This window comes from Saimiri boliviensis, chromosome 9, assembly GCF_048565385.1.
Source record: "Saimiri boliviensis isolate mSaiBol1 chromosome 9, mSaiBol1.pri, whole genome shotgun sequence".
Classification (NCBI taxonomy): Eukaryota; Metazoa; Chordata; class Mammalia; order Primates; family Cebidae; genus Saimiri; species Saimiri boliviensis.
Genome location: NC_133457.1, coordinates 72,204,517 through 72,228,243, shown reverse-complemented (window position 1 = coordinate 72,228,243; position 23,727 = coordinate 72,204,517). Strand labels below are relative to the sequence as shown.

The window sequence follows — 23,727 nt, the reverse complement described above, 5'->3', positions numbered from 1 at the left end:
TTATAGCAACATGAGAATGAACTAATACCAAAGTATTAATAGGGAATAGGACCATTTAGTTGAGGAAAGCTTTTCAATTCTAATTGGAAAAGACAGAAAATGCAAAACAAAATTGAAACAGGTGAAAAAAAGCACAAGTTCTAAAAAACAGCTTGGTGTTTCTTTTCAAGTACTGTCAACATGACCCACAGGTTGAGACAGTTTTAAACTTAGATGCAGCCACCTTCCGTGTTCCAGCACAGATGGGAAAACACAAGATCAGGGGACCAGGTTGTCACCTGTTCAAGGTGCTTTGATATCTTTGATCATCCTCCAAGGTCCTGTGCCTTAGGGATAGTATGGAGTAGGGAGCCCTTTCACATCTTAAAGAAGGAAAGAGTGAATTGGAGCAACTCACACTTCACCCAGGTCATGCATATGGCCGGTGGGGGGGGCTATGAACCCAGGGCTTCTCTTCCCACCCCAAGGCTCCTTACCAGCACCTCTGCAACCAGCAAGAGGAAGCGGGAAGGGGAGACCACCAGCACACAGCAGAAAGAGCAGGGTGCAGCAACAATGCCCACACAAGGGCCCCGGTCTTCAAGCTGGAATACCAGGACTCAAATCCTGGCCACTGCTTATTAACTGTGGAATGGTGAATGAATCTTCACCTGGGGCCTCAGTTTCCTCATCTGAATAACAGGTATTTTAAGTAATGCCACAGGATTTCTGTGAGGGTTAAATGGACTCTATGTAAATGTACACAAAGTTCAATGCCATGTGCTCACTCAGAAGACCGCTATGTGAGCTTGGTCCCTTGTGCTTTAACATCCTCTGCCCCCAGTCCCATGACTTATCTACTGCACCCCTCCTGACCAGGACACCCTGCTGTGAGACATGAAGGAGTGCTCCCTCTGTGACACGCTAATCAATACCACAAACAAGACACCCCTGCAAGAGGGAAAGAGCCACCCCCATTTCATACCCTCCTGACATGCGGCCATCTGCAACCAAGAAGGAGGCTGTCACCACCTCACCACTCCACGCCTGGGTAGCCCTCCCTCCAACCTCACCCACCTGTTACCATCCCGGCACATGAGGCTGGAACCAAGGCCAGGTGGCTTTCCCCAAGGATGCCACTTCCATTTAGGGACACAGCCTGTGTCCCAGAAACCCTGTCCCTATAACAGGATTCTGATCAGTCACATTAGCACAGTGCAGTGTCATTATTCATGGCAGGCACAGCATACATTATTATGACACCACTTCACAAATAAACAAAGGAAGAAAAAACACCAAGTGTTTTTTCAAAGTCCATATAGCTTAGAGGTGACAGAAAGTAAGGTAGAGTTTTCAGAATTGCTGGATTCTTTGCACTCCAAAAGTAAACAAACAACAAAAAGAAACTACAGTCAATAGGAGGAAATCCTCTTACCTGATTCCAAAGAACTACGGTCTTCATCTGAGGGGCGAACACCAGCATTTGATGACAACACAGCCACAAAACCTTCCTTAAATTCCTCAAAGTTAACCTGGGTGAATTGAAGGTGGGAGAGGACAATGTCACTTTCAACAGATCACACATTTCATGAGCGAATCTTTTGGATTTTCTTTCAGATAGAAATGTATTATTATTGCCTTTTAAAATGAGAACATTCATGGTTTCAAATATTTACTTAAGATTTTTAAAAATAGAAGACCATGATAAAGAAAGTAAAAGTGGATGATAATCCCACCTCCAAGTAAACACTAAACAATTTTGTAAATCAAACAACATAATTAGAAAACAAAGCACAGGAAAGAGGGATCTGATGGCCATGAAACATTATATATAAGGTGAGGCGTCCCCAATGCCGCCAGCACCGCAGAAGGCCCCTCCACCACGAACCCTTCCCCATACATCTCCTGATTTTATGGTGACATCTTCCTCACTTTTCTAGACCTCATTTGCATGCATGCCAAAAGCTTAGTTTCATTTGGCTTCTCTGTGTCTTCAGAAGTTTTGCTATAATAGCTGCCTGAGGAGGGGATTGCTGGACCATAGAACATGCATATTTATAACCCTTGGTGAACTGAACCTTTTATTATTATAAAATGCTCACACTTTTTTTTTTTGAGATGGAGTTTTGCTCTTGTTGCCCAGGATGGAGTGCAATGGCACAATCTCAGCTCACTGCAACCTTCGCTCCCAGGTTCAAGCGATTCTCCTGCCTCAGCCTCCTGAGTAGCTGGGATTACAGGCATGCGCCACCAGGCTTGGCTAATTTTGTATTTTTAGCAGAGACAGTGTTTCTCCATGTTGGTCAGGTTGGTCTTGAACTCTTGATCTCAGGTGATCCGCCCTCCTCGGCCTCCCAAAGTGCTAAGATTACAGGCCTGAGCCACCACGCCTGGCAAAAATGCTCACACTCTTAATTCAGTAAAGCTTTTCATCTTAAAGTGCAGTTTCTCTTATATCAAGAAACTACCCCAGCTTTCTTTTGGTCAGTATTTACATGATATTGTCTTTTTATTAAACTTTTAATTCCAATTGTTTATATCCTTATGTTTTAGATGTGTCTCTTATAAACAGTAATAGCTGGATTTTTTCCAATCTGACAACTTTTATCTTTAACTTAACTATGTCGTCTAATTATATTAATGTGATTACTGATTTACAGGATTTAAATCGACCATTTTTGACTTGCTTGTTTTTTCTCTCCCCTGCCCTCTGCCGCCTTTGGATTCACTATGTTAGGATTTCACTTTTCTCTTACTAATTCAGACGTCATGGCTGGGCACAGTGGCTCATGCCTGTAATCCTAGCACTTTGGAAAGCCAAAGCAGATGGATCACTTGAGGTCAGGAGTTCAAGACCAGCCTGGCCAATATGGTGAAACCCCATTGCTACTAAAAATACAAAAATTAGCTGGGCAAACTGGTGCATGCCTGTAATCTCAGCTACTTGGGAAGCTGAAGCAGAAGAATCACCCAAACCCAGGAGGCAGAGGTTGCAGTGAGCCGAGATAGCACCATTGCATTCCAGCCTGGGTAAAAGAGCAAGAATCTGTCTCAAAAAAAAAAAAAAAGAAAAGAAAAGAAAAAGAAGTTATACAGTCTATTTCCATTTTTCTTAACGATTACCCTGAAATTACAACATCCATTCTTAGTTTACCAAAGTTGACTATTAATCAAAACTTTTACCTCCTTCTACGATAATACAAAGCCGGTGAAATGCATCAGCTCCAGTTGCTGCACTCTTGACTTCGATGCCTTTGTTATCATGAATTTTATTTCTGTATGTTTAAAGCCTCACAAAATAGTATTTTTTGGTTTTATATAATCTTCACTTAGAATTATCCAAATATTCATTCTGTTTTTCATTTATTCCTGCATTTCTGACTTTCCATCTGGAATAATTTTTCAACTATTTAAAACACATCCTTTAGAACTTTGTTTTTCTTAAATATGTCAGTCCCAAATTTTTTTGTCTAACATGTTTTTATTTTACATTTATTTGTTTTAACCAGAGAAATCATTTATAACTTATAAATGATCCTTTTAGAATAGTGCAAATGACTCTGCTATCCATTTAAACAGAATGGATAAACAAACTGATACACATGTATACTCATACAATGAAATACATGACAATGAAAAAGAACAAACTTCTGATAGACACAGTAACATGAATGTATCTCAGAGATATACTATTGAATAAATAAGCCAGAGAATGACCAGGTGCGATGGCTCATGCCTGTAATTCCAGCACTTTGGGAGGCCAACGCAGGCTGATTGCTTGAGCTCAGGAATTGGAGACCAGCCTGAGCAAACTTCATCTCTACAAAAAAAATAATAATTAGCCGGGCATGGTGGCATGCTCCTTAGACCCAGCTACTTGGGGCTGAGGCAGGAGGACTGCTTGAACCTAGGAGGTCAAGGCTAACAATAAGCCAAGATCGTGCCACTGCACTCCAGCCTGGGTCACAAAGTGAGACCTCGTCTCAAAGAAAAAAAAAGCCAGAGAGTATGTACTGAATATGTGCTGTATATAAAATTCATAATTTGGCCTGGCGCAGTGGCTCACGCCTGTAATTCCAGCACTTTGGGAGGCTGAGGTGGGCAGATCACCTGAGATCGAGAGTTCAAGACCAGCCTGGCCAACACGATAAAACACCGTCTCTACTAAAAATACAAAAATTAGCTGGGCATGGTGGTGTATGCCTATTCCCAGCTGTTTGGAAGTCTGAAGCAGGAGAATCGCTTGAACCTGGGAGGTGGAGACCAGTGAGCTGAGATCGTGCCATTGCACTCCAGCCTGGGCAACATGAGTAAAACTCCTTCTCAAAAAAAAAAAAAAAAAAAAAAAAAAGGTCAGTCATGGTGGCTCACACCTGTAAGCCCTGTACTTTGGGAGGCTGAGGCGGGTGGATCACAAGCTCAGGAGTTTTAAGACCAGCCTGACCAAGATGGTGAAAGCCCGTCTCTACTAAAAATACAAAATTCGCCGGACATGGTGGCAAGTGCCTATAATCCCAGCTACTCAGGAGGCTGAGGCAGAGAACTGTTTGAACCCAGGAGGCAGAGGTGCAGTGAGCCGAGATCATGCCATCGTACTCCAATCTGGGTGACAGAGCAAGACTCCACCTCAAAATAAAATCATAATTTATATAAAATTCAGAAACAGACAAAACAAATCTATGGTGTTGGTGTCAGAATGGTGGTTAACCTTTGGTAGTAGAGGAACCAAAAAGAGACATGATGAGGGGTAAGGGTGTGACAGTTAAACAAGTGCACTCAGTTTGGAATATTCACTGAGCTATACACTTGGATACATGCTCTTTTCTCTAGGTATGCGTCAATGAAAGTCACACAGAAAGAAATCAACAGAAGGGCCATTAGGTGGGTCAAAAAATATCACCAAGAAAGTGTTGCAGAAGAAGGTTTCGGGCATAGGTCCAAGGATGCTTCCAAAATCTGGCCAAGAATTTGCATGAGCACATTTCTGTTGCTGCCACTGAGTGCAAAAAGCAGCTGTTTCTTTGCAGACACCTCTGCCTGGGACACATATGTATCACTATCTCACATTAGATTATACATGTATTTGCTTATTTTCTGTCCCCAGTTAAAATGTGAGCTCACTGTTGGCATATAGTAGGGACTCAAAAAATATTTATTGGGTGTCTTTGCCTCTATATCCTTTCACTGCTAAGCAGAACTCTCCTTCTCACAGAGGCATTCTTTCACCTTTATTCTTGAAGGATATTTTTGCCCAGTATGAAAATCAGGTTGGTAGTTATTTTCTTCTAGCACATTGGAGATATCTTTCCATTGTCTTCTGGCTTCTACTACTGCATTAGAGAGCACAGTGGTCAATTTAACTATGGCTCACTTTTAGGATATGTCTCTTTTCTCACTTCTTTTTTAAAATTATTAAACTTTTCATTTGGAGATCATTAAAGATCTGTATGTAGTTGTAAGAAAAATGCAAAGAGATCCTGTGGACCCACATCTAGCTATTTTCAAGATATTCTCCCTGTCTTTGTTTTCCTTCAGTTTCATATAATATGCCGGGTATAGATGTCTCTTTATCCTGCTTGAAATTTCATGGGCTTTTGGAATCCCAAGAAGTATCTTTCATCTGAAAATGTTATAGCTATTATCTGTTCACATAATGTCCCTTCCTCATTCACTTCTTTCTGCCCAGGACTCCAGTTAAAGGGATGCTGCCTAGACTTTCTGCCTCCATCTATACCACCTCTTTTTATATCTTCATGCTGCATTCTGGATGACTCCAGTTAATGAATGCTTTCTTCAGCTGTGTCTAATCTGCTGCTAAATGCTTCTATTTAGTTTTAAATTTTGGTTATCATACTTATCAGTTCTACATTTTATTTGGTTCATTGTTCAGATATGTTATGTCACTTTTTAGAGTTCTCTCTTTCTTGTAGATATTTTTTAAGCTTTAAAAAAAATCTCTAACACAGTAACCACAGTTATTTTATATTTTATGTCCAACAATTGTAATATCTCACATCTTTGTGGGTCTGCTTCAATTGCCAGTTGTTTCTGCTGGTTCTTGCTCATCATATTTTGTTTGTTTGCCCAGTTATCTTTATCATATGTTGGTCATTATATTTGGCTATTATTTAGAAATATCAGATTTGGAATGACAGCCCTTTTATCAGGAGAAGACATTTGTTTGCTTTGGCTAGATGCCTATCCACGCAGTGCCAATAATCTAAGTGCAGGGTTTGAGGTTATGTATGTAGTGTACTGAGGGATGTAAGACCAGACCACAAAGCAGTATAATGACTGACTGACTGCAATTCATCTTTACCCTACAGGTCTTACCCTTCAGAATTCTTCTTTAAATTTGGGGTTGGTTTGACAACCCTGGGTTTCTACTTACCTTGAATCTAGGTTTCGACATATGTTTCTGGGACCCTTTGAGGCCCCAAGGTCTCCATTTTTTAGTTGCTTACTTAAAATCACATCTCAGGGAAAATGGGCTTTTGTGTGCTAAGCTTACCTCCCTACATACTTAATTTACTACAATTTTGTTTTTGACACAAGATCTCACTTTATCACCCAGGCTAGAGAGCAATGGCGTGATTATAGCTCACTACAGCCCAGCCTCAGTCTCCCAGGCTCAAGTGATCCTCCTCCACCTTGGCCTCCTGAGTAGCTGGGTCTACAGGTGTGCACCACCACCCTCAGCTAATTGTTTTTTATTTTTAGTAGAGACAAGGTCTTGCTATGTTGCCCAGACTGGTCCTGAACTCCTGAACTCCAGCGATTCTCCTACCTCAGCCTCCCAAAGTATTGGAATTCAGACCTGAGCCACCACGCCCAGTCTATCACAGATTTTTTTTTATTGGTAATTTCTCACTGATTTATTTGTCCTTTACTGTTTTCAAAATACTTATTTTTATTATTTTGTTCAGTTTTTCTAGTAGTCCTCCTTGAAAGCTCGGCCCGAGTTAGCTCACTTGCCACTATTAGAATATCTAAACCACTTCTTCCTTTTTTTAGGGCTGCAAAAGATTTCAACAAATGGAGTTGCCAGGATTATTTAACCAATTCCATATTGGAAAAAGCTGTTTCCAAACTTTTCCTGTCTGAATCAATGCTAGAATGCATACCTTGAATGCATGTCTTTTCACATAAAGATAGAAACTGTGAGTCTTTTCTCCTTGCATCCCTACCATCTGGTGTTGCCTAGCACCTAGTAAGTTTTCAAAAGATAGTTGTCAAATACTAGATGAATAATAAAATTAGAATTTCACTCAGTTTAATCACAGATCCTTTTGTGTCTTTGATAATATTACCAGCTGACTTTCTGCCATCCATCAAAGAGCAGTGGGATCTGACGGCTCAGTTTGGTGCCATTTTAGTCTGATACCATCTTAACCATGCTTGTCTGTTTTCCTGTGTCCTTCTCTAAAGCTCACAAAAGGTGAGTGGCAACTCCATATATTCAGGTATTTCACCGACAGGATACACTATCCCAACTCTGCATGATCTCAGTCAGACTCATTCATCACAACGTAAAGGGGCTGGTGTGTGTGATCTGGAGGTACTTTCAACTTCAAATTACAATTGTCCCACAGTATGCCTGGGGGATTACTTCCAGGACCCTTGACAGATACCAAAATCCACAGATGCTCAAGTCCCTTGTATAAAATGTAGCATTTGCATATAACCTACATATAACCTCCTGTATATTTTAAAGGAGCTCTAGATTACTTATAATAGCCAATACAATGTAAATGGAAGAAAAAAGTCTGTACCTGTTCAATACAGATGTGACCATCCATTTTCTTCTGTATATATATATATGACAATATAATATATATATTATAATATATATAAATGTGTGTGTGTGTGTATATATATATATATATATATATATAAAACATACACATACGTATATGTGTTTTTTGGTGTATTATATTAGAGACAGGGTCTCACTCTATTGCTCAGGCTGGACAGTGGCACAATCACAGCTCACTATAACCTCAAACCCCTGGGCTCAAGCAATCCTCCCACCTCAGCCTGACAACTAGCTAGAATTACAGGTACATGCCTCCACACCCAGCTACCTTTAAAATTTTTTTGTAGAGACAGGGTCACACTCTGTTGCCCAGGCTAATCTTGAACTAGGCTTAAGCAATTCTCTCAGGTTGGCCTCTGAAAGTGCTGGGATTACGTGTGTGAGCCACCACACCTGGACTGTTTCATTTTTATAATGAGATTTCTGAATCAAAACTAACATTTATATAATATCACATATGTTAGTTACCACAAGGACTAGATACATGGTGTTTGTTTGTTTGTTTGTTTGTTTGTTTGTTTTGAGATGTAGTCTCACTCTGTTGCCCAGGCTGGAGTGCAATGGTGCGCTCTTGGCTCACCGAAACCTCTGCCTCCCTGGTTCAAGCAATTCTCCTGACTCAGCCTCCCAAGTAGCTGGGATTACAGGTGCACAGCACTACATGTGGCTAATTTATGCATTTTTAGTAGAGACGAGGTTTCACCATGTTGGTCAGGCTGGTCTCGAACTCCTGACCTCAAGAATTACTTTTATGGGTTTTTGAGATGGAGTCTCATTCTGTCGCCCAGGCTGGAGTGCAGTAGTGTGAATCTCAGCTCACTGCAACCTCCATCTCCTGTATTCAAGCAATTCTCCCACCTCGATCTCCTGAGTAGCTGAGTAGTCTTCTGAGTAGCAGTCACAGGCACCTGCCACCATGAGTGGTTCAGTTTCGTATTTTTGGTAGACACAGGATTTCACTATGTTGACCAGGCTGGTCTCGAACTCCTGATCTCAGGTGATCTGCCTACCTTCATCTCTCAAAGTCCTAGGATTACAGGAGTGAGCCACTACACCTGGCCTAGATATGTAGTATTTGAATCAAAAAGCCAAGTTATTCTCCTGGATAAAGGGTTTATCTTGGTTTTCTTTTTTTTTTTTTTTTGAGACGGAGTTTCACTCTTGTTACCCAGGCTGGAGTGCAATGGCGCGATCTCGGCTCACCGCAACCTCCGCCTCCTGGGTTCAGGCAATTCTCCTGCCTCAGCCTCCTGAATAGCTGGGATTACAGGCACGCGCCACCATGCCCAGCTAATTTTTTGTATTTTTAGTAGAGACGGGGTTTCACCCTGTTGACCAGGTTGGTCTCGATCTCTCGACCTCGTGATCCACCCGCCTCGGCCTCCCAAAGTGCTGGGATTACAGGCTTGAGCCACCGCGCCCGGCTATCTTGGTTTTCTTTAAGACTCACTGAAATCTCTACCATTTGGTTTGTTGTAGAAAAACAAGGACACCATTTACAAAGACCTAAAACAGATTTACAAGAAAAAAACAAGCCCATTCAAAAGTGGGCAAAGGATATGAACAGATACATTACAAAAGAAGACATACATGAGGCCAACAAACATATGAAAAAATGCTCATCATCACTGGTCATCAGAGAAATGCAAATCAAAACTACATTGAGATACCATCTCACGCCAGTTAGAATGGCGATCATTAAAAAATCTGGAGACAACAGATGCTGGAGAGGATGTGGAGAAATAGGAACACTTTTACACTGTTGGTGGGAGTGTAAATTAGTTCAACTCATAGGCAGGTGTTGAACAATGAGAACACATGGACACAGGGAGGGGAGCACTACACACTGGGGTCTGTTGGGGGGAAATAGGGGAGGGACAGCGGGGGCGTAGGGAGTTGGGAAGAGATAGCATGGGGAGAAATGCCAGATATAGATGAAGGGGAGGAAGGCAGGAAATCACACTGCCACGTGTGTACCTATGCAACAATCTTGCATGTTCTTCACATGTACCCCAAAACCTGAAATGCAATAAAATTTAAAAAAAAGAAGAAAGAAAAACAGGGACACCTATATGGATATTTCTGGCTTGATACCTGCTTCCCCTAAATCTCTGTATGATTTTCCACCTATAGGGTCTGTGGGACGAAGCAGGGAAGCAAGCAGAGTCAGAACAGAAAAATCATCCACCATGACCAACCATCTCGGAGGAGACAGGATCAAGTGAGAGAGAGGTGAACACTGGGCACCTGCAGCGGCGGCAGGGTGCTCTTGAAATGTTACAGAGAGAAGAGAAAGGATAATGTCAGAGTAGAGTCAAGAGCACCAGTGCAAACAAAGTTACTTCTTAGTTTATCTAGCATCCGACTTGCTTTCTGGGAACAGAAAATCATGGCTATAGGAAAGAACGGAGCTGGGACAGACAGAAGGATGATGGCTAGACATTCATGGCTGTTCCAGGGGGAGCTGAGTCAGAAAGAGCCTGGCTCCTGCAACCGCTTGTGGCACCCATCTTTCTTCTCACACCCTCCCCACACATGTATGAGAAGCCTCAAGCCTCCTGGAAGGAAATTCTGTCTCAGATGAGCCGCTTTTCAGGACGTGTGGACAGGTTTTAAGTCAGAAAGCTCATGTAACCCAAGCAGACTTTTTCTCCTTATTAATGTGCTAACACTAATCATGGTTATGCTTTCATAATTGAATGTTTCTGTCTTGTATCATTCCTGTAAATACAAAGTATAAAGTGAAGAAAAGCTTGGGAATGACATGGCTTATCAATCACCAGAGCCTGCAAGCTGAATGTGGACCTAAAAGTTACTCTTTTGTTTTGGAATTTTCTAAAGTTTAATTTCTAAATTCTCAATTTTTAAAAAATATCAATTCAGCAAGATACAGACTCAATTTTTCACAAATGTGAGTTTTGCTCATCTAGGCCCCAAACACAGTTCCGGGTGATATCAAAAGAGGCTAGATCATTATCTATCAATAATACATTTGCCTTCTTAAGCCCATTTTAAAAGGCAGGAATAGAAAACAAAGTCAGAGAAAGAGCATGAGTTTGCCTGAGAAGAGTTCCTTACCAGAGAGGCACAGTGCTCTGCTGACCGGGCAGGCGAGGCTTCTTTGAGGAACTAACAAGAGGTCTGATTCACCTGGACTCTCTACTAGGCCAGCAGTGAGTGTTCTTTTCTTCATTTGTTTCAGCCCAAGGGCCAATTCAGGAAAATTTACTGGCTGGGTTTTTTTCCCCTCATTCAAAATAAAAATACTGGTGGGTGCAGTGAGTCACACTTGTATTCACAGCACTTTGGGAGGCCAAGGCAGGTGGATTGCTTGAGCTTAGGAGTTCGAGAACAGCTTGGGTAACATGGCAAAACCCCATCTCTACAAAAAATGCAAAAATTAGCCGGATGTGGTGGCGCAGGCCTGTAATCCCAGCTACTTGTGGGGCTGAGGTGGGAGGATCGCTTGAGCTTGGGAGGTGGAGGTTGCAGTGGGCCAAGATCACTCCACTACACTCCAGACTGGATGACAAAGTGACACCCTGTCTCAAAAAACAAATAAAAAGAAAATACTGAGTCTTGCTTAAAAGAAGTTCTTCCTGCCGGGCGCGGTGGCTCAAGCCTGTAATCCCAGCACTTTGGGAGGCCGAGGCGGGTGGATCACGAGGTCGAGAGATCGAGACCATCCTGGTCAACATGGTGAAACCCCGTCTCTACTAAAAGTGCAAAAAATTAGCTGGGCATGGTGGCACGTGCCTGTAATCCCAGCTACTCAGGAGGCTGAGGCAGGAGAATTGCCTGAGTCCAGGAGGCGGAGGTTGCGGTGAGCCGAGATCGCGCCACTGCACTCCAGCCTGGGTAACAAGGGCGAAACTCCGTCTCAAAAAAAAAAAAAAAAAAAAAAAAAGTGCTTCCTTCAAAGTTAAGATGACCAACAAGATAAGGCACTGCTTTTAGCACTAACATCCAGAAACATTTAAGAAGTAGGAACACAGAATGGGCAAAAAATTTTTGCAACCTATCCATCTGACAAAAGGCTAACATCCAGAATCTACAAAGAACTTAAACAAATTTACAAGAAAAAAACAAACAATCCCATAAAAATGTAGGCAAAGGATATGAACAGACACTTTTCAAAAGAAGAATTTATGCAGTCAACAAATGTGAAAAAAAAGCTAACCACTGGTCATTAGAGAAATGCAAATCAAAACCACAATGAGATACCATCTCACACCAGTTAGAATGGCGATCATTAAAAAGTCTGGAGACAAAAGATACTGGAGAGGATGTGGAGAAATAGGAACACTTTTACACTATTGGTGGGAGGGTAAATTAGTTCGACTATTGTGAAAGACATCATGGCAATTCCTCAAGGATCCAGAAATAGAAACACCATTTGACCCAGCAATCCCATTACTGGCTATATACCCAAAGGATTACAAACAGCTCTGTTATAAAGACACATGCACACGTATGTTCACTGTGGCACTGTTTACAATAGCAAACACTTGGAACCAACCCAAATGCCCATCAATGACAGACTGGATAAAGAAAATGTGGCACATACACACAATGGAATACTATGCAGCCATAAAAAAGGATGAGTTCATGTCCTTTACAGGGACATGGATGAAGCTGGAAACCACCATTCTCAGCAAACTAACACAGGAACATAAAATCAAATGCCACATGTTCTTACTCATAAGTGGGTGTTGAACAACGAGAAAACATAGACACAGGGAGGAGAATATCACACATGGGGGCCTGTTGGGAGGTGGGGGGGGCTAGTGGAGAGACAGCAGTGGGTGGGGGGATTGGGGAGGGATAACATTAGGAGAAATACCTAATGATGTAGATGACGGAGGGATGGATGCAGAAAACCACTGTGGCCTATGTACACCCATGTAACAATCCTGCACTATTTCCACATGTACCCCAGAACTTAAGAAGTAGAAATGGGGAGGTGCTTTTTAGTGTTTTGATCATAAAAGCAGCTTGTAGTCTAGGACCTAGATCCCCATTCTAGATGATCTTGACCTTCTGATAGAAAAGAACCCTCCAATTTCACATTTTCTATCTGGTCTAGATGAAATTATGGGATACCTCTGGACATGGCTATCCTTCGTTCTTGCAACTGTAGCTTGCAATTGTTTTGTCCAACTCCTAGATGGATTTCAAACTGTGAAACTGTATAAGACAATCCACCTTCAAGGGACTGTGATGCTTTCTCTGATTACCAGTGTGAGCTGCTTACAGGTCCAGCCCATGTGGTTTTTGTGAACCACATACCACTGGCCCATATGAAACTCCCTCCCCGTCCTGCCCGTAACAAACCACTAAAATATCTTTCTGGAAAAACAAAACCTCTGGAAGTTACATTTATAACAAGTAATCTTAAGAAACCACTTTCTACAATGTAGAATTTCCATAGAAGGAAAAACTAGGACACTGTTCCATTTTCTAATAACTTTCCTTTGACGCTTGTATCCTTATTCAGCTGATATTTATCAAATGCCCTTAAGAGCCAATTATAGACCCCTGTGCTTTTCTTTCACAAGTCCAACACTCACCCTGGCGAAGTGATTGTTTCCAAGAAGTGTCTGCAGGAGAACAGGCAGCTGCTGCTCCAGGTGAAGCTTAAGGCAGAGCTGGGTCAGCTCCTCACGGTCCAGAAAGCCGGTCCCCGTAGTGTCGCAGCTGCTGTAGACTTCCCTGAGCTGTGAGACATAGTGATTCTCTTCTTCATCCATCCCATAGCAGGCTGGCAGTGTGCAAGGGAAAAAGAAAACATCAGGACACTGTCCTGCCTCCCCTCCCATTCCCACACTAAAGGTGAGTGCTGAGCTATTCGATCTAGGCGGGGGCAGGAGCCAGCATGTGGGGAAGGCACTAGGGGGCGTCACAGGGCCGAGCAGTGGAAGGACTTGACTTAGCAGGAGAGGCCAGAGCAGGTTAACAGGGAATGAGGATATACAGTCCCTTAGTCATCAGTCACAAGAACCAGAATTTCTTTGTTGTATAAGAAAAACCCATTAGGTCAGGGATGGTGACTCACGCCTGTAATCCTGACACTTTGGGAGACAAAGGCAGGAAAACTGCTTGAACCCAAGAGTTCAAGGGTGCAGTGGGCCATGATAATGCCACTGTTCTCCTGGGCAGCAGAGTGAAACCCTATCTCAAAAAAAAAGAAACTATTATAGAATAATTAGAAAATAGAGATACGTAGTATAAAGAAAACTAAAACCATCAAACATTCCACCACCATCTAAAAACACTATTATTAATATTTTGGCCAGCATACAGTCTAATTTTGGGAGGGAGGGCAGTGTCTTTTTCTTTTTTTTTTTTTTTTTTTTTTTTTTTTGAGACGGAGTTTTGCTCTTGTCACCCAGGCTGGAGTGCAATGGCACGATCTCGGCTCACCGCAACCTCTGCCTCCTGGGTTCAGGCAATTCTCCTGCCTCAGCCTCCTGAGTAGCTGGGATTACAGGCACGCGTCACCATGCCCAGCTCATTTTTTTGTATTTTTAGTAGAGACGGGGTTTCACCATGTTGACCAGGATGGTCTCGATCGGCAGTGTCTTTTTCTATTGCCCAGGCTGGCGAGATCTCAGGCTGCTGCAACCTCCGCCTCCCGGGTTCAAGTGATCCTCCTGCCACAGCCTCACAAGTAGCTGAGATTACAGGTGTATGCCATCACACCCGGCTAATTTTTGTCTTTTTAGTAGAAATGAGGTTTCACCATGTTGGGCAAGCTGGTCTTGGAACTCCTGACCTCAAGTGATCTGCCTGCCTTGGCCTCCCAAAGTGCTGGGGTTACAGGTGTGAGGCACCACACCTGGCCCAGATTAATTTTTTGATATACATATACAAATTTAGTTTTTTCCTTACAAGGTTTATTATTATTATTTTTTTACAAATGATGAGTAAAAGTTTTACTAAATTGTACTAAATAAAATTGCTTACAGTAAGAAAAAAGGAAACTCCAATAAAAATACAGAGAATATTAATAAATCACAAAATAAATATATAATTAATAACCATCTAAAAATGCTGAAATTAAAACTGAAATATGCTATTTGTAACTGTCAAATTATCAAAACTAAAAATCCTGGATGCCTGTCGTAAGCAGGGGATCTCACCCACTGCTGGAGGAAGGAATTAAAAATTTTTTTAATTTTTTAAAATTAAAAAAAAATTAAATTTTGTGTAATTTACCAAAAATTGATTAAAGACCTAAATGTAAGACCTAAGACTATAAAATTTTTACAGTTTTAACTAGTTTTTTAATAGTTTTATACACAGAGAAAAAGCTTCTTGATGTTGGATTTGGCAGTGATTTTTTAGATATGTCACTAAGAGCACAGGCAACAAAAGCTAAGATCACAGAGGGAACTACATCAGACTTGAAAACTTCTGTACAGGAAGGCACTGTGAGGCCCTAATGAGGGAAAAAGAGCCAGGCTGGCAGGAGAAGGGGAAGCCAAAAGAAAAGTAGGTAAATTCTAAGTCTGTCCTCCTTTCTGGTCCAGGACACACAGTCTGCCTGTGCCCAACTTCTCACCAGACACCTGCACGTTAGCTCACTGCAACCTTGGACTTATCAGTACTGCACAAAGCCTTCTTCAGCATGCAGCATAAACACTGTTCTATAAAATCCCCAGCAAAGCTTTGTCTGTTTGCAGTCAGCTTCTCTCTTCCTGCTCTGCCTGTTGCACCCTTGCAACACATTTTTCTACTTTCTCTCTGCCTTTCTTGGTAAATTCTTCTTACCCCTGAGCCAACAGCCTCAGACAGTCACCGCTCACCTGTGACAATAAGAATTCAAAACAGCGTCTCAAAGATACAGTCATGTATCACTTAACAATGGTGATAAGTTCTGAGAATGTGTTAGGTGATTTCATTGTTTTGCAAACATCACAGTGTGTGCTTGCACAAACTAAGATGGCACAGCCTACCACAAACCTAGGCTATACAGTCTAGCCTATTGCTCCTAAGCTACAAGCAGGTTCATGTACTGAATACTGGTGGCAGCTGCAACACAATGGTAATCTAAACGTATCTAAACATAGAAAAGGTACAGAACTACAGCATTATAATCTTATGGCACCACCATGGTATATGCAGTCCATCACTGACTGAAACATTGTTATGTGATGCATGATTATATATAGTCATCCTTCTATCCATACGGGTGGTTCCAGGACCCCTTATAGATACCAAAATCACAGATGCTCAGCTCCCTCTGTAAAATGGTGTAGTATTTGCCTACAACCTATGCATAGCCTCCTATATACTTTAAATCACCTCTAGATTATGTATAATACCTAATACAAGGTAAGTGCTGTGTAAGTAGTTGTTATACCATATTGTTTAGGGAATAATGACAAGAAAACAAAAAGCCTCTACATGTTTAGCACAGAGACAACCATCACAGGCCTAACTTTTTGATCCATGGTTAGTTAAATCCACAGATGTGGAACCCACAGATACAAAAGGCTCACTGCACTTCTGTGTACAATGGAATATTATCACACCTCAAAAAGGAGGAAAATCTTGTAATTTGCAACAACATGGATGCGCCTGGAGGACATTAATGCTAAGTGAAATAAGGCTGGCACAGAGAGACAAACACTGCAGACCTCACTTAGATGTGGATGCTAGAGCAGCTGACGCAGAGAAGCTGAGAGTGGAACGGGAGTGACCAGGGGGTGATGTTGGGGGATGTGGAGATGCTGGTTAAGGGTGCAAAGGTTTGGGTAAGATGTGAATAAGTCCTGGCAATCTAGTGTACAACATGGTGACTATAGTTAATAATAACGTATTGTATACGCAGAAATTGCTAAGAGAGATCGCAAATGTCACCACAAAAAGTATTAAGTATGTGATGGGACAGATATGTTAATTAACTAAATTTAACAATTTTATAATGTATACATATTAAAAAAACACTTCTTATACTATAAATATATGCCATTTTTATTTGTCAATTATACCTTCATAAACTGGGGTGGGGGAGAAGTTCTAGAGATCTGTTACGCAACTAAGTAAACATAGTTAACATTACAGAACTGAACACTTAACAATGATTAAGAGGCTAAATTTCATGTTATGTGTTCTTTACCACCACTAAGTTTTTTTAAGTAAAATATATTTTTTAAAAAAGAAAGAAAGAAAAATATTCAAAACGTGGTGGCCTGCTTTCTGAAATTGCCTGACTCCATTCTCCTATCGACCTTTTATTTGGATTTTCTCCTTGCCTCCCTCTCCTGTAAAATAATCAATCCCAAATCTCTACACATCCTCGAAAAGCCCAGAAAAGGGGGCCAAGAGAAGGGAAAGGGGAAATGACTGGAAAAATACAAGACTTTTCCATGCAGAAATGGAAAAGTCCTCCCACTTGGGATAACAAACGAAAAGCACCTGCACCAAGAACATCCTTGCAAACTTCAGAGCAAACTAATGACTGAGCCCAAATTACAGATGTCCAGAGAGAAACAGCAGCCCCCACATCACAGCAGCAGGGGTCAGAACAGTACTGTGCCCACAGCAGCAAGGGCAAAAGTTCACACAGGGCCTTCCATGTGTTCAGGATAGAGGACTTTCTGCCTGCCCAGGAAGCCATATGACCCATGCTGAACACATAGTTCAGCAAAATGAGGGGTGAACCAAGAAAGATGAAGACACAGTCTCAGGATCTGGGCTCCATCAAGCAGGGAGGATTTGGTGTAGGAGCTCAGCCGGGCCAGGGATATGGGGTGACCCACCCTAAACAGACTGCTATGTACTGCCTGCTGAGCATTTGGAAAAAATAGGGTAGGCTTTCAACAGGGCTGATGGAGCATTTGGAAAAATAACAGTAAGTTCATTAAAAAGTAAGCCAGGGCAGTGGCTCATGCCTGTAATCCCAGCACTCTGGGAGGCCCAGCCACGCGGATCACTTGAGGTCAGGAGTTCAAGACCATCCTGGCCAACATGGTGAAACCCTGTATCTATTAAAAATACAAAAATTAGCTGGGCATGGTGACGCCTGTAATCCTGGCTATCAAGGGGCTGAGGTGAGAGAATCATTTGAGCCTGGAGGGGCGGAGGTTGCAGTGAGCTAAGATCGCGCCACTGCACTCCAGCCAAGGTGACAGAGTGAGACTGTCTCAAAAAAAAAAAAAAGTAAGCCAGTGAAAGCCCAGACAACATCAGCCTCTATAAAGTCAAACCTGGCAGAAGAGTAGAAGTGCAATTGTGGCCAACCTGTGGGTTCTGCAGTGGACAATGTTACACAGTGACAATAGTAAAAACACACAGTGGCCACTGAGGAGCCTGGAGAGTATAAGAAAAACAGCAGAATGAGGTTTAATTACCTTGTTCATACTCTGTATGCTATAAAATATTACAATTGGGGTATGGACACAAATATTAGGAGAAATATCTAAGACTGAAACGTGGCTCCCTCTAAGGAGCGAGATGGGAAGGTGAAGGCAACAGAGGCGATTGCTGATGTCAACACACACTTTTGTAAACTTTTTTTTTTTGAAACAGGGTTTCTATCTTGTTGGCTGGGGTGCAGTGGCGTTCAACCTCCTGGGCTCAAGCAATCCTCCCACTTCAGCCCCCAAGTAGCTGGGACTACAGGTGTGCACCATCCCACCTAGCTACTTTTAAACTTTTTTGTAGAGATGAGGTCTCCCTATGTTGCCCAGGCTGGTCTCAAATTCCTGGACTCAAGTGATTCTCACCTTGGCCTCCCACAGGGCTGGGATTACAGGTGTGAGCCACCACACCTGGCCTGAATGTTTTGATTTTTGAGCCATTTGAGTATGTTACTTGACAAAACAAAAACTGACGTAAAGTCAATGGGTCAACGAGCCGTACACCTGCTGGCTCCACACATGCAACACAGCAGTGCTCCTGGGGAGGCACGAGGTTCATTATGGAGCCAGTCCTTCCCATACACAACATTAAAACACAGTACAGAATATCGGAATAAACACTGAACTTCACAGATGCAGCACCCCACGTGCATGGTGGTGTGGCCATCAAGCAGTGCCACCTTCTGTGGGTGACAGGGATGCGTCACAGGGAGGACCCCTGGAGGGACAGTCCTGGGCTGCTGCAGGTGGAGGGTGGTTTGGGGAGGCAGAACCTGGAAACGAGCTCCGTACCTCCACCGTCCCAATGTAGGGGGCGCAGCTACCTCAGAACACTGTCTCCTTCAGACCCTCAGTGGCATCACAGGCCACTACCAATGGGGCTCCGGACAGGAGTTGATACGGGCGTCTACACTCACATTCTTGCTGCTTGGTCTCTCTCCCCCTTTCTCAGGGACCCAGCCTCTACCTGCCCTAGTGGCGTCTAAGAAACCAACACGTTACCCTGGCCGGGCTAGGAGCTTCCCTAGGGGTTAGAGGTCGGCTTAGTCTGAGTGAGAGATGACCCGGTGTGAAATGCTGGACACCCCAGCCCATCCCAACCCTGCAGTGCCACTGGAAAATGAACATGTGTCGCCAAGTGAAGGGCAGGGACGGTGGGCATGGCCTCTGCACCTCGGGCACTGTGCTGAGAGGGGATTCCTGTGGTAGCCAGACGTGGGGGGCTCTATTTCCGTCCAGCTTCTTCCCCTGAAAGCAGCGGCTGAGAGAGATGGGCTCCACCACGTCTCAGTGGGGTGGGCTCCATGGTCCAGTGCAAAGGCCTTGTTCCCAGACAGTGGACCACCCTGGAAAGGTGGAGTCTGCTAGGCCTTTAAAAATACTACATGGCATATTTTATTTCTTACCCCGTAACATTAATCAAACCCACATTTGCTTTCCAGAGTTCTCTCAGCTCACCCCAGCTTCCACTAAGTAAGAAATCCTTTGACACCCTGGACCTGGTGTGGATGGTGGGCAGCACTCAGGAGCACAGCCAGGACAGACACAGTCCCAGGATGCCATGTGTGGCTGGCCAACCATGGCATGGACTCTGCTCCCAGGCATGGACATGGCCTGGCCCAGGGTCACAGTGCTGGGCAGCACAGAACTGGGGAGCACAGGGCCAGGGAGCACAGGCTGGGGAGTATAGATCTGGGAAGCACAAGGCTGGGGAGCACAGGGCCGGGGAACACAGGGCTGGGGAGCACAGGGCTGGGGAGCACAGGCCGGGAGTACAGATCTGGGAAGCACAGGGCTGGGGAGCACAAGGCTGGGGAGAACAAGGCTGGGAAGCATGGGGCTGGGGAACACACTCGGGGAACACAGGGCCAAGGAGCACAGGGCTGGGGAGCAGAGGGTTGGGAAGCACAAGGCCAGGGAGCACAGGGCCAGGGAGCACAGGCCAGGGAGTACAGGCTGGGGAGTACAGATCTGGGGAGTACAGGGCTGGGGAGCACAAGGCTGGGGAGCACAGGGCTGGGGAACACAGGTGGGGAACACAGGGCCGGGGAGCACAGGGCCAGGGAGTACAGGCTGGGGAGTACAGATCTGGGGAGCACAGGGTTGGGGAGCACAAGGCTGGGGAGCACAGGGCCGGGGAGCACAAGACCGTGGAACACAGGTGGGGAACACAGGGCTGGGGAGCACAGGGTCGGGGAGCACAGGGCCAGAGAGCACAGGGCAGGGGAACACAGGTGGGGAACACAGAGCTGGGGAGCACAGGGCTGGGGAGCACAGGGCCGGGGAGCACAGACCTGGGGAGCACAAAGCTGGGCTTCAGGCTCTGACCAAGGGTGGCAGCAGAAGATGCTCACTAGCCGGGGCTTCTGGGCTGTCAGCTGCTACGGGCCCTGCCAACTACGGACCTACAGCGTTTGATCGAATGATACAAGTGCTGTCCTTCAGCGACTGGCGGGCACTTGATAAACGTTACCAAAACATACACTAACATGGGCAAAGCTGGGATCAGCTCCCTGGCAGGAGTGCTGATGCCCAGCATCCAGTGTCCGACTTCCCTGCAGCATAGCTGTGGGCATGCTCAGGGCATCAGCTAGGATGGCAGGGGTAAGTAGTCAGGGAACAGCCATGTTCCTGCTGCCATGATCAATGGAGAGAGGCCAAGGTCAGATGCCAGGATTCACAGCAGCAGGATCTCCCTGACCCAAGGAAAGACAACCCGAGATAAATGGAGGCTGGCAATGCTGACTCCACAGCCACAGAGAACCAGCAACCTGGGGAGCACGAGGCTGGGCAGCACTGTGAGGCTGCAGGGACCCTGCGTGGCCAAGGCAGGCAGCTCAGCTATGGACAAGTCCCAGCTCCTGCCATTCGTGGCCTCATGTTTGACAGAGCGGACTAAAACAGCTGCTGCTCAGGGAGCGATAACTGAAAATGCCAGGTGCTCCGTACAAAGACTGCTGCTTACTCATTATGCACTGCAACACCGCCACCGAGGACGCCAGAACTACCATCCCATGTATGTACGGGTACCCAGAATCCGAGCCTCATGCTGCTCAAACCCTATTTCCAGAGATTCCTCACTGCAAATTGGCCTCCCCCTCTCTCCCTACTTGGAAATGCAACCAATGCAAATGACAAAACACTGAGTGGAGAAAGACAGTCGCAGTAACTCTCCCCAGGGAGCCCACGGCACGTGAATTGCCCACCCACAGCCCTCTGTTTAGACTCTCCAAAGCCTCTACCTTAGAGTGGAGGCAAGGACGCCCCTTCTCTATCACCCTTCCACAGACCCACGGGGAGGAGGAAAGAAACGGAGAGCTTTCCCTGAACTCTTAGGACCAAGATATTAGTCCAGCACCAGCTACACACCCCCACAGGTTCCTTGGGGCTCTCGGGGGCCCCTAGGCCTGCGCAGGCGCCTCAGTGCAGACTCACAACAAGCAGCTCACTATAAATAATGCACACTCTTTACCTGGGCAGTTCAGAGGCCTCTTCAGTTTCCTCTTCATTCAAATTGAATTATTTAATACTTCTCCGTATTCCACATGTACCTAAAATGTTTGCTCATCAATATCACCAGAAAATGTGGCTGGCATTCAGCAGCTGACTACAAAATTAGGGGCAATATTACAGATCAAAAGAAACACAGTTTCTCTTAGTTTCATTTTTGGAAATTGGAATGAGTAGGCTTTCAATAATCCTAATGCTATGAAGCTTAATTTAAAATACAAATATCAACTTTGCCACTAAATGAAGGAAAATTCTGTTTTCATCCAGAGGGGAAAAGCCTGTCCCCAAACAAACTGGACACTGCCCCAGAGATAGATGATGGTGTCATTGCTCTGCAGGACAGTGCAGCCCTCTGGAGGCTGGAGGAGCAAGGTGGTGGTTTGCATTTAATTTTGTTAATTTATGCACAGTGACAAGGGAATTTAATCTATGCACCCCCAGAATCCACTGGGCATTGAAGGCAGAGAAGGGATTCATGACCATTCAAAGGCAGCCTAGGTGTGCGAATCACCTAGGGAACCAGAGTGTCCGTAACAGGAAGCTATTCCCAATAAGGCTCTCTGTAAATCCCATTCACCTAGAAAGAACGGGGCTGAGGCAGCCATTGGAGGGTATTCTTTTATCTGGAAAAATGTTATAATCCCAATAAAACAATGAAGCCAGTGCCTAGCTTCCAGCAGAGCAGACCTCAGCACTACTTCAAATGACTCTGCCAGTAGGAATCAACCTTCACACTCCAGTGGTTCTGAGAGATTAGGATTCACTTCTGCTTTAACTGTTTTCATGGCTTTTGCTTATTTTTCACAATTTTTGCTATTTATTTATTTTGCAGGCACAGGCCCCAAATATCTCAACAATCAAGTTTGAAAAGCTATCCCTTTTTTATCAAGTAAGGTCTAAGAAGTTTTTTATTGCTCCAGTCCCAAAAATATAAAAATAACCTTATACCTCATTTAAGTGTTAATTAGTATAATACGTATTTTCCCTACAAAATAGATTTTTAGATTAAAAGCTACAAAGATACAAAATGTTAAAACTGTCCTAAAACACCTATTTTTCTGTGGTCTCCTTAAAAAGACATGTTGGTACCTATCAATGGCAAACTCTGCTGTCAAAGTCTCCAGTTTTAACGTGGGCTCTGCCACTTTCTAGCTCTGTGGCCTTGGACCAGTTACCTCACCTCCCTGAGCCTCAGTTTTCTGATCTGAACAACCTGATTAGGACATTATGAGTATTGAAAGAGCTAATGTTGGTCGGGTGCAGTGGCTCATGCCTGTAATCCCAGCACTTTGGGAGGCCAAGGCAGGCAGATCATGAGGTCAGGAGTCTGAGACCAGTCTGGCCGACAGAGTGAAACCCTGTCTCTACTAAAAATACAAAAATTAGCCTGGCATGGTGGTGGGTGCCTGTAATCCCAGCTACTTGGGAGGCTGAGGCAGGAGAGTTACTTGAACCCGGGAGGCAGAGGTTGCAATGAACTGAGATCGCACCACTGCGCTTTAGCCTGGGTGACAGTGCAAGACTCCATTTCAAAAAGAAAAAAAAAAAGTGCTAATGCTAAGCATGCTAACATGTTAGATACTGAGACCAGTGCCTGGTAGATGACAAGTACTGAATAAATGTTAGCATGTCCCCTATTACACAGGCAAATGTGTCTGGGACTGTACACATGTCTCTAACCATCTTCATGCTAGGTGGACATTTATAGCTTCCAAGATAAATAATCATATACAGATAATCCTGCAAGTTCCTATTGTATGTCAATAAATGTAAAGACTTTTTTATCCATACATACTTATATTCATGCTAGGACTAGAGATGCAAAATTTGTGTCTATTCATAATTACCGAATAGACAGTTATAGACACGAGATTATCCACATACACTTGTATGTATATAAAATGAGCTCTCTATATATATCATTACAAAAATAGGAAACTTTATTCTCAGCATCAATATCAACTTCCAGCATAAATCTATAAGAAAGCAAGAGTTCCTCTTTTTTGCTGGAAATAGCCAATAACAGAAATAGAAGAAATGAAAGAACTAGATAAG

The 23,727-nt window shown here is 43.9% G+C and overlaps 1 protein-coding gene across 5 annotated transcripts in view; it reads right to left on the bottom strand.

Moving 5' to 3' along the window:
- The window catches only part of NINL (ninein like), a 177,398-nt gene that overhangs the window by 65,266 nt on the left and 88,405 nt on the right, over positions 1 to 23,727 (bottom strand). For all 5 annotated transcript variants that reach the window (XM_039479599.2, XM_074406142.1, XM_074406143.1 and 2 more), the window contains exons 2-3: positions 13,366 to 13,556; positions 1,415 to 1,511 (exon numbers count right to left, since the gene is read on the bottom strand). In XM_039479599.2, the coding sequence (XP_039335533.2) occupies positions 1,415 to 1,511; positions 13,366 to 13,545 (277 nt within the window). In that variant the 5' untranslated portion in view covers positions 13,546 to 13,556. The remainder of the gene's footprint in view (positions 1 to 1,414; positions 1,512 to 13,365; positions 13,557 to 23,727) is intronic.